Here is a 12062-nt window from a genome sequence, read left to right as displayed (position 1 = left end):
TTAGGGGTCCAAACAAAATCAAAATCAAAGCCACATGTTGCAAACCCCTGAACAACACACTGATAACCCTAACAAACAGTTTCCCTCTACACACTCATAACCACAAACAAACAGCTTCTCTCTACACACTCATAACCACAACAAACAGTTTCCCTCTACACACTTCATAACCCTAACAAACAGTTTCCCTCTACACACTCATAACCCTAACAAACAGTTTCCCTCTACACACTCACAACAACAACAAACAGTTGCCCTCTACAACATCATAACCCTAACAAACAGTTTCCCTCTACACACTCACAACAACAACAAACAGTTTCCCTCTACAACATCATAACCCTAACAAACTGCTCATAACCCCAACAAACAGCTTCTCTCTACACACTCATAACCACACAACAAACAGCTTCCTCTCTACACACTCATAACCCTAACAAACAGTTTCCCTCTACACACTCATAACCCTAAAAAAACAGTTTCCCTCTACACACTCATAACCCTAACAAACAGTTTACCTCTACACACTCAAACCCTAACAAACAGTTTCCCTCTACACACTCATAACCCTAACAAACAGTTTCCCTCTACACACTCATAACCCTAACAAACAGTTTACCTCTACACACTCATAACCCTAACAAACAGTTTCCCTCTACACACTCATAAACCTACAAACAGTTTCCCTCTACACACTCACAACAACAACAAACAGCTTCCCTCTACACACTCATAACCACAACAAACAGTTTCCCTCTACACACTCATAACCCTAACAAACAGTTTCCCTCTACACCACTCATAACCCTAACAAACAGTTTCCCTCTACTCACTCATAACCCTAACAAACAGTTTCCCTCTACAACATCATAACCCTAACAAACATGCTCAACCCCAACAAAACAGCTTCTCTCTACACACTCATAACCCTAACAAACAGTTTCCCTCTACACACTCATAACCCTAACAAACAGTTTCCCTCTACACCACTCATAACCCTAACAAACCGTTTCCCTCTACACACTCATAACCCCACCAAAAAGCTTCCCTCTACACACTCATAACCCCAACAAACAGTTTCCCTCTACAACATCATAACCCTAAAAACAGTTTCCCTCTACACACTCATAACCCTAACAAACCGTTTCCCTCTACACACTCTAACCCTAACAAACAGTTTCCCTCTACACACTCATAACCCTAACAAACAGTTTCCCTCTACACACTCATAACCCTAACAAACAGTTTCCCTCTACACACTCATAACCCTAACAAACCGTTTCCCTCTACACACTCATAACCCTAACAAACAGTTTCCCTCTACACACTCATAACCCTAACAAACAGTTTCCCTCTACACACTCATAACCCCACCAAAAAGCTTCCCTCTACACACTCATAACCCTAACAAACAGTTTCCCTCTACAACATCATAACCCTAACAAACAGTTTCCCTCTACACACTCATAACCCTAACAAACAGTTTCCCTCTACACACTCATAACCCTAACAAACAGTTTCCCTCTACAACATCATAACCCTAACAAACAGTTTACCTCTACAACATCATAACCCCAACAAACAGCTTTCCTCTACACACCCATAACCCCAAGAAACAGCTTCCCTCTACACGCTCATTACCCCAACAAACAGCTTCCCTCTACACGCTCATTACACCAGCAAACAGCTTTCAGCAACGCTACAAAGCTGCATTCAATCTGCTGGCTTTCATCTGAAGCTAAGCAGGGTTGTATCTGGTCGGTACGTGGATGGGAGATTGTCTTTGGTGTAGCGGTAGTACAGCCAACTCTGGATCCCATAGGCGTTGGTTTGATTAACCACTTGACCTTACTCTGTCTATCTCCCTCTCATCTGCCGCCCCTGTTATCCGTACCTGTGTCTATCCCTTAAAAACGTGAGACTGCCTTTGGAGAATCAGGTTGCTACTGGAGGTTGTGTCAGAGGACCCGCCTCACCAGTGTCCTGGGATTAGCACTTTGGAGAATCAGGTTGTACGGAGGTGTCAGAGACCCGCCTCATACCAGTGTCCGGGGATTACTGCACTTTGGAGAATCAGGTTGCTACAGGAGGTTGTGTCAGAGGGCCCCGCCTCATACCAGTGTCCGGGGATACTGCACTTTGGAGAATCAGGGTGCTACAGGAGGTTGTGTCAGAGGGCCCGCCTCATACCAGTGTTCCTGGGGATTACTGCACTTTGGAGAATCAGGTTGCTACTGGAGGTTGTGTCAGAGGGCCGCCTCATACCAGTTCCCGGGGGATACTGCACTTTGGAGAATCAGGTTGCTACTGGAGGTTGTGTCAGAGGCCCGCCTCATACCAGTGTCCCGGGGGATACTGCACTTTGGAGAATCAGGTTGCTACTGGAGGTTGTGTCAGAGGGCCCGCCTCATACCAGTGTCCCGGGGGATACTGCACTTTGAAGGGTAAGTTGATCAAAGACGAATGTGCTAGCAAGATATAAGTGCAAGGCAGGGCAATTTTTCTGAATTGTTTGCTACCTCTTATTAGGTTGTGCTTGGCTTGACTTGGTGATGTAATGATATATGCATTATGCTATAATTTACATCTAACACCTACACAGAGTCATCTAATGTTAGAAACCATCTAGGTTGACAAGGACATCACAACTTGCATTTACTTACATCGCATGAAAAGATCCTCACAAACTTTTAATACAAACTCTTTGAGACTATAAGTGTTGACAGCAGTGTGAATCTGAGTGAAAGGGCATGGTATTTTGTAAAAGCGTGGCTCCATACCGACACTATATAAAGAATGACTTCAAGCCAATTAGCACAGCAGTGTCTTTGCATGTGCATGCAGGTAGCCTCTGCGTGTTTGCGTGTGCATGTGCGCAGAAGTGAGTCAATCCTCCACCATGTGGAAGGTTAAAATCATCCAGGGCTCGTTAACTAAACTGTCCCCAGCGTCAGCTAATTAGCACATAATAGGACAGGCGAATCTGCAACAGAGGGCCTGTAATTTAAGAATAAAGTTAATTTTACTTCTGAAGACACTCTTCATCACCATGACTGGGCAACTGCAATTAGCCATTCCCATTAGCATTGTTCATTAGCCGTGAATAATCACTTTTTACAAGCTAATTCCCATTGTTATTACAGCCAGGCCTACTAAGCACATCAACATGGATTGATCTATAGTGCTTGTGAATCAGGATACAGTAGGACAATGGCAAATGGACAGATGATGCAAAGTAATGATTGGATCTATCCACTGGCTTTGTCAGTACGACTAATGTGTATGATATCTCAAAAACAAAGATGGTCTTAAAATAGAAAACAGTTGTTCCAACACATTCACTCCCAATTCCTCATCACAAGCTATTTCCACCATCTGGAATCCCTGCTGTAGGAATCCCTGCTGTGGCAACCCTGCTGTGGCAACATGGAAACGGCCTACCATGCTATGTTCATGACTCAGTTTATTAACTATGTGTTAAAATGCCGGTATAAGAAAGAAAGGATAGGGGTACAAAAGCAACATCCAAAGTAAACATAAACACATTTGCATAATCTTCAAACTAATGAAAAGGAAGGCAACTTGCTGCCCATAATCATGATATCTGTTAAGTTTTGAGTGAACAGTTGCCAACTGTTGCTTTTCCTAAAAACCCTGAGTGGTTACAATGGTGCATATCTAGCTGAAATCTGGTCAAGACTCATCCCCAGCTGTCCAATACAACACCAACACGGTCGCCATGCAGCACTGGAGATGAARTTGATTCGGTACCTTTTCTGTACCTTTCAAGTGTTTTCATTTGATACGCTTTAGCCTCTTGGTCCCCTGGGCACCTCTCCTCCCTCATCTCCCCCTCCCTCTTTAAAGTTGTTGCCAGTGGCTCTGTTATTAAGCTGTCTCCCCTTGCCCATGAACAAATAGATATCTATTAGTGGGAGTGTGGTTGCTTTATGGTGCACACTAAATGTGTTTTACCGCTCCTGGGCGATGTTACGAAACATCCAGGTTATGATATCTAATGGGTCTATGATTTCTGTTGTGTTTCTTCTGTTGTGTTGTATTATGAATAGTTGGTTATAGGCAGTAGATGCAGTATGTAACATTGCCAGGGTTGCATCAAGACAGTGAAAGACTTACAGCAAATATTGTTTTAGGGCATTTATTGAGTCCACAAAACATTAAGAACAAATCAAATCAAAGTTTATTTGTCACGTGCGCCAAATACAACAGGTGTAGGTAGACCTTACAGTGAAATGCTTACCATGACATAGAATGACCAGGTGAATCCAGGTGAAAGCTATGATCCCTTATTTGATATCACTTGTAAAATCCACTTCAATCAGTGGACATGAAGGGAAGGAGACAGGTTAAAGAAGGATTATTTAACCTTGAAACAACTGAGGCATGGATTGTGTATATGTGCCATTCCGAGGGTGAATGGGCAAGACACAAGATTTAAGTGCCTTTGAACGGGGTATGGAAGTAGGTGCCAGGCACACCAATTTGTGTCAAGAACTGCAATGCTGCTGGTGTCACACCCTGATCTGTTTCACCTGTCCTTGTGATTGTCTCCACCTCTTCCAGGTGTCAATTATTTTCCGCAGTGTATTTATCCCTGTGTTTCCTGTCTCTCTGTGCCAGTTTGTCTTGTCTGTTTCAAGTCAACCAGCGTGTTTTTCCCATGCTCGTGCTTTTGCTATTCTCTCTTTTGCTAGTCCTCCCGGTTTTGACCCTTGCCTGTTTTCTAGACTCTGTACCCGCCTGCCTGACCAGTCTGCCTGCCCTGACCTCGAGCATGCCTGCCACTCTTTACCACCTGGACTCTGATCTGGTTTTGACCTTGTGCCTGTCCACGACCATTCTCTTGCCTACCCCTTTTGGAACTAATAAATATCAAACACTCTAACCATCTGCCTCCCGTGTCTGCATCTGGGTCTGGCCCTGAGCCCTTATAGTACGAACAGGCCATGACAGACCCAGCAGACCTGGACCAGCTCCGCCACATTGTCTCCCTGCAGGGAAGCCACCATTGGGAGACATGAGGAGTACAGGGCATGGCCTTCTGGAAGGGCTTCGTTCCCTGACGGAACGCCACATCCAGGGGTTTAAGGCAATTATGGAGCAAATCAGGGAGTTAGCGCATAGGCAGCCTACCACCGGTGAGAACCCTCAACCACCCAGTAACTTTTTCCCTATGAGTGTTGAGTTGGTACAGTCTACCCCGGCTCCCCAGGAACCCCGCTTACCTCCTCCGGAGCGATACTCTGGGTATCCTGATACCTGCCGGGATTTTCCTTCCCAATGGTCCCTTATTTTTGAGCTACAGCCATCTTCGTTCCCTTCGGACCGATCTAAGATATCATATATTATTACGCTAATGTCGGGAAGGGCGCTCTCCTGGGCGACGGCTGTTTGGGAGCAACAATCCGTCATTTGTCGTTTCCTCACCTCTGCCATGATTTTATGGCAGAGGTGAGGAAGGTGTTCGATTCTCCGATATCCGGGAGAGAGGCTGCCCGTAAGCTTCTTGAATTACAGCAAGATTCCCATAGTGTGGCACACTACGCTGTTGATTTTCGCACGTTGGCCGCCCGAATTCGGAGCAGATATTTAACATGATCGCATAACAACCTGAGGGATACTTTACCTTAATTCTTCCACTAAATGTGTTATTGTACATTTTTCAGTGGAAACTGTTAAAAGTTGTCCTTGTGTATTTTACCAGGCAAGTCAGTTAAGAACAAATTGTTATTTTCAATGACGGCCTAGTTCAGGGTCTGAACGACAGATTTTTACCTTGTCAGCTCAGGGATTCGAACTTGCAACCTTTCAGTTAGTCCAACGCTCTAACCTCTAGGCTACCCTRGAGTTGTATGGTTTGTTCAATGTTGTAATCAATGGTTTTTGTTTGGCRTACATTTTTAAGTGAAAAACCTGAGTCTCAGAGTAAATCCGCTAAGGTGGTAATGCCCTTTTCCCAAAGAGAGAACAGATGCCATTAAATACTCCTACTAGGTCAATCAGCCTCCTGAAGGTGGTTTGAGGCATCATAAAGTCACAATTGTCCAATACATACAGTACCTGTTTACTTCTGATTTAACCACTTCTTCATTGAGACCTCGACTCACCATCCACCCCCATTGATTTGGTGGTCTCACAAGAATGAAAGTGTGGCAGGCAAAGAACCTTGAAGTCCTAGTATTAATTGAGCTATGTGTTACATTCATTTCACTGATCTTTGATAATGGACAGTCTGGATGTCTTTACCTGGCCGATTCTTCTGAATGTCAGGCTTGAAGGAGAGGTCTATGCCCTGTACCCCACCATGCCCATGTGAATCGCAGTCAACTCAGTCACAAAGGTTCCCCCACCATGCCCCTGTGAATCGCAGGCCTCTAATTCACAAAGGTTTCCCTACCTCCCCCCTGTGAATCATAGTCCTCTCACTCACAAAGGTTCCCCCACCATGCCCCTGTGAATCCCAGTCCACTCTTTCACAAAGGTTCCGAAACCACCCCCTGTGAATCACAGTCCTCTGGCTCACAAAGGTTCCACCACCATGCCCTGTACACCCCCATACCCTGTACACCACCATGCCCTGCACACCACCATACCCTGTACACCACCATGCCCTGGGCCACCACCACCATGCCCTGCACACCACCCATACCCTTACACCACCATTGCCCTGCAACCACCATACCCTGTACACCACCCATGTCCTGCAACCACCATACCCTGTACACCACCATTGCCCTGCACACCACCATGCCCTGTACACCACCATACCCTGTACACCGCCATACCCTGCCACCACCACCATACCCGGTACAACCTCCATACCCTGTACACACCCATGCCCTGTACACCCCCATACCCTGTACACCACCATGCCCTGCACACCCCCATACCCTGTACACCACCATACCCTGTACACCACCATGCCCTGACATCACCATACCCTGTACACCCACCATACCCTGTACACCACCATTACCCTGTACACCACATGCCCTGCACACCCCCATGCCTGTACCACCCCATACCCTGTACACCACCATGCCCTGTACCTCACCAGACCCTTACACCACCCATGCCCTGCACACCACCATACCCTGTACAACCACCTACCCTGTACACCCACCATGTCCCTGCACACCACCATACCCTGTACACCACCCACCCTGCACCACCATACCCTGTACACACCATGCCCTGTACACCCCATACCCGGTACACCACCATGCCCTGCACACCTCATACCCGGTACACCACCATGCCCTGTAACACCCCCCATACCCGGTACACCACCATACCCTGTACACCCCATACCCGTACACCACCATGCCCTGTACACCCCATACCCTGTACACCCCCCATACCCGGTACACACCACATCCCTGTACACCCCCATACCCTGTACACCACCATGCCCTGACACCACCATACCCTGTACACCACCATGCCCTGCACACCACCATACCCTGTACACCACCATGCCCTGCACACCACATACCCTGTACACACCATGCCCTGCACACCACCATACCCTGTACACCACCATGCCCTGCACACCACCATACCCTGTACAACCACCATGCCCTGCACACCACCATACCCTGTACACCACCATGCCCTGCACACCACCATACCCTGTACACACATGCCTCACAACCACATGCCTGTACACCACCTACCTGTAACTACCCTGCACCACCCACCATACCCTGTACACCACCATGCCCTGCACACCCCCATCCTGTACACACACCATACCCTGTACACCCCATACCCTGCACACCACCATACCCTGTACACCACCATGCCATGCACACCACCATACCCGGTACACCACCATGCCCTGTACCCCATACCCGTACACCACATACCCTGTACACCCCCTACCCGGTACACCACCATGCCCTGTACACCCCCATACCCTGTACACACCATGCCCTGCACACACACCATACCCTGTACACCACCATACCCTGTACACCACCATGACCTGCCACACCACCATACCCTGTACACCACCATGCCCTGCACACACCATACCCTGTACACCACCATTGCCCTGCCACACCACCATACCCTGCTACACCACCATGCCCTGCACACCACCATACCCTGTACACCCACCAAGCCCTGCACACCACCATACCCTGTACACCACCCATGCCCTGCACACCACCATGCCCTGTACACCACCATACCCTGTACACCCCCATACCCTGCACACCACCATACCCTGTACACCACCATGCCCTGCACACCACCATGCCCTGTACACCACCATACCCTGTACACTCCCATACCCTGCACACACCATACCCTGTACACCACCATGCCTGCACACCACCATACCCGGTACACCACCATGCCCTGTACACCCCCATACCCGGTACACCCCCATAACCTGTCACCCCCTACCCGTACACCACCCATAGCCATCACACCACCATACCTGTACACCACCATACCCTGTACACCACCATGCCCTGCAACACCACCATACCCTGTACACCACCATGCCTGCACACCACCATTACCCTGTACACCACCATGCCTGCACACCACCATACCCTGTACACCACCATGCCCTGCACACCACCATTACCTGTACACCACCATGCCCTGCACACCACCATACCCTGTACACCACCATGCCCTGCACACCACCATGCCCTGTACACCACCATACCCTGTACACCCCCATACCCTGCACACCACCATACCCTGTACACCACCATGCCCTGCATCACCCCATGCCCTGTTACACCACCATACCCTGTACCACTCCCATACCCTGCACCACCACCATTACCCTGACACCACCATGCCATGCACACCACCATACCCGTACACCACCATGCCCTGTACACCCCATACCCGTACTACACCATACCTGTACACCCCCATACCCGGTACACCACCATGCCCTTACACCCCATACCCTGTCACCACCATGCCCTGCACCAGTGGCTCCCTCCTAGCCTCTGAGGTACTACACATCCACCCATTAATCACCTCATTATCAACAATTATCCATGCCTGACACAACATTGACAGAAACCAGTAACCAGGCGGTCACCTTGAACTTGCAATATTTTAACAGTGTTACAACAACAATTTGCAACCATGTGCTCCAAACACCAATCATCACTGCAAATTAGGCATTCCCACATACAGTGCAGTGCCTCACCTTAGCCATGTACAGCCTTCGTAGTTAACTAATGGCGCAACGACCCTTTCCGCCTACACCTGAGCGCGGCGCGCGACCTCCTTACAACGCAACTTTCTGAACAACTCTAAATGGGTTACTACATATATCCTCCAATCGATATCTCCCTCCTTACCCCATTGGTTCAAAAAACACTTGTGATTCCTAATCTGCACTAGACCTCCCATAACCTGCCTCCAATATTGGTAACCAATCAGACTACGCCCTGCCTGCATACTGGCTCCTTGTAACACGAGCCATGCCGCAGCGTACCAATTACCAACTCTAACATTGTACACACATTTAATTCCATTCCTTTTAAGCCACAAGCGCCCCCCACGTGTTCTGAACCTAGACCGATTTTACCCCTGCAACACTGATGCTAATATATGATAAAAGAATTTACACATAAACCAGCCCTACCAATCTCACCATGCCGGCTGAGAACCAGCTGCAACCAACGGAAAGCTATGAATGAATATAACTCATACCTGCTGGGACATAATGTTAACACATACCTTGTGAAACATATTAAAAAATATATATTCTGTGAGTTTACCACGCAGGAAGGCCTTGCAGCCCATGACGCGCCCACCACTGTACCCCCTGCCCTCCCGCCACACCACCACTACACCCCTGTACACCACCATACCCTTTAACCACCACCATGACCTGCACACCACCATACCCTGTACACCACCATGCCCTGCACACCACCATACCCTGTACCACCACCATGCCCTGCACACCACCATACCCTGTACACCACCATGCCCTGCACACCACATACCCTGTACACCACCATGCCCTGCACACCACCATGCCCTGTACACCACCATACCCTGTTACACCCCCATACCCTGCACACCACCATTACCCTGTACACCACCATGCCATGCACACCACCATACCCTGTACACCACCATGCCCTGTACACCCCCATACCCGGTACACCACCATGCCCTGCACACCTCCATTACCCGGTACACCACCATGCCCTGTACACCCCCATACCCGGTACACCACCCATTACCCTGTACACCCCCATACCCGGTACACCACCATACCCTGTACACCCCCATGCCCTGCACACCACCATGCCTCTGCACACCACCATACCCTGTACACCTCCTACCCTGTACACCCCCATCCCTGTACACCCCCTACCCTGTACACCACCATGCCCTGCACACCACCATACCCCTGTTACACCTCCATACCCTGTACACCCCCATGCCCTGTACACCCCCATACCCTGCTACACCCACCATGCCCTGTAATCACCATACCCTGTACACCACCATGCCCTGTACACCACCATGCCCTGTAACCCCCATACCCTGTACACCACCATGCCCTTGCACACCACCATGCCCTGTACACCCCCCATGGCCCTGTACATCACCATGCCCTGTGCCCACCTACCGATAACACCCTGCCTGTCACCATACCTGTACACCACCAGCCCTGCACCACTACCATACCTGAACACCACCATGCCCTGTACATCACCATACCCTGTACACCACCATGCCCTGCACACCACCATACCCTGTACACCAACATTGCCCTGTACACCACCATGCCCTGTACATCACCATACCCTTTACACCGCCATACCCTGTACATCACCATGCCCTTTACACCACCATACCCTGTACACACCATGCCTGTACACCACCATACCCTGTACCCACCATTGCCCTGTACACCACCATACCACTGTACACCACCATACCCTGTACACCACCATGCCCTGCACACCACCATTACCCTGTACACAACATGCCCTGTACACCCCCATACCCTGTACACCACCCTACCCTGTACACCACCATACCCTAGTACACCACCAACCCTGTACATCACCATACCCTGTACATCACCATACCTTGTACACCACCATACCCTGTACACCACATGCCCTTACACCACCATGCTCTGTACCCACCATACCCTGTACACCACCATACCCTGTACATCACCATACCCTGTACATCACCATCCTTGTACACCACCATACCCTGTACACCACCATGCCCTGTCACCACCATGCTCTGTACACCACATACCCTGTTACATCACCATACCCTGTACATCACCATACCCTGTACATCACCATACCTTGTACACCACCATACCCTGTACACCACCATGCCCTCTACACCACCATGCTCTGTACACCACCATACCCTGTACACCACCATACCCTGTACATCACCATACCATGTACACCACCATACCCTGTACACCACCATACCCTGTACACCACCATACCCTGTACATCACATACCCTACATCACCATACCCTGTACACCACCATACCCTGTACATCACCATACCCTGTACATCACCATACCCTGTACATCACCATACCTTGTACACCACCATACCCTGTACACCACCAAGCCCTGAGAATCTCAGTCCTCTCATTCACATAGGTTACATCTATTATGTATTCCTTTTTCCTCCAGCACAAAAGGGTATAGATGGCTCCCACACACGCATGCACGTACACACACACACGTACACACACAACACACACACACACACACACACACACACTCAAACTCAAACTCAAACTCATCACCTTCATGCTGGGCTGTGCCACAGCACCTTTTGAAAGGTGTGAGGGGGTCTTCAACTGAGATCCATATGCTTTTTGAATCTAGCTGTGCCTATCGATCGTGCTCAGAGTTCACAGGAGTGTAGGGTCACTGTTTGTTTAATTTCTACCCTTGTCTTTAAGGCCATAACCTGTTTACTCCGAGCAATTACAATGGAAGAGGATCAATGGAGAGTCTCACAATCTGCACAGCTAGATGTGACAATAAAGGGA

General features: G+C 49.1%; 2 protein-coding genes across 2 annotated transcripts; both read left to right on the top strand.

The window, feature by feature from the left end:
- Positions 1-7462: 7462 nt before the first annotated feature.
- On the top strand, positions 7463-9058 carry LOC139027955 (uncharacterized). The gene has a single exon (XM_070444160.1). It carries the CDS (start codon positions 7463-7465, stop codon positions 9056-9058), a length of 1596 nt encoding a protein of 531 aa, XP_070300261.1.
- An 866-nt stretch (positions 9059-9924) lies between these two features.
- Positions 9925-10503, top strand: LOC139027954 (uncharacterized). Its single transcript, XM_070444159.1, has one exon. The coding sequence runs from the start codon at positions 9925-9927 to the stop codon at positions 10501-10503; it is 579 nt and encodes a 192-aa protein (XP_070300260.1).
- The last annotated feature ends 1559 nt before the right edge of the window (positions 10504-12062 follow it).

The sequence above is a fragment of the Salvelinus sp. IW2-2015 genome, linkage group LG6.2 (genome assembly GCF_002910315.2).
Source record: "Salvelinus sp. IW2-2015 linkage group LG6.2, ASM291031v2, whole genome shotgun sequence".
In the NCBI taxonomy this organism is placed as follows: Eukaryota; Metazoa; Chordata; class Actinopteri; order Salmoniformes; family Salmonidae; genus Salvelinus; species Salvelinus sp. IW2-2015.
The sequence above is the reverse complement of the archived record's forward strand: the minus strand, read 5'-3'. Positions and strand labels throughout refer to the sequence as shown.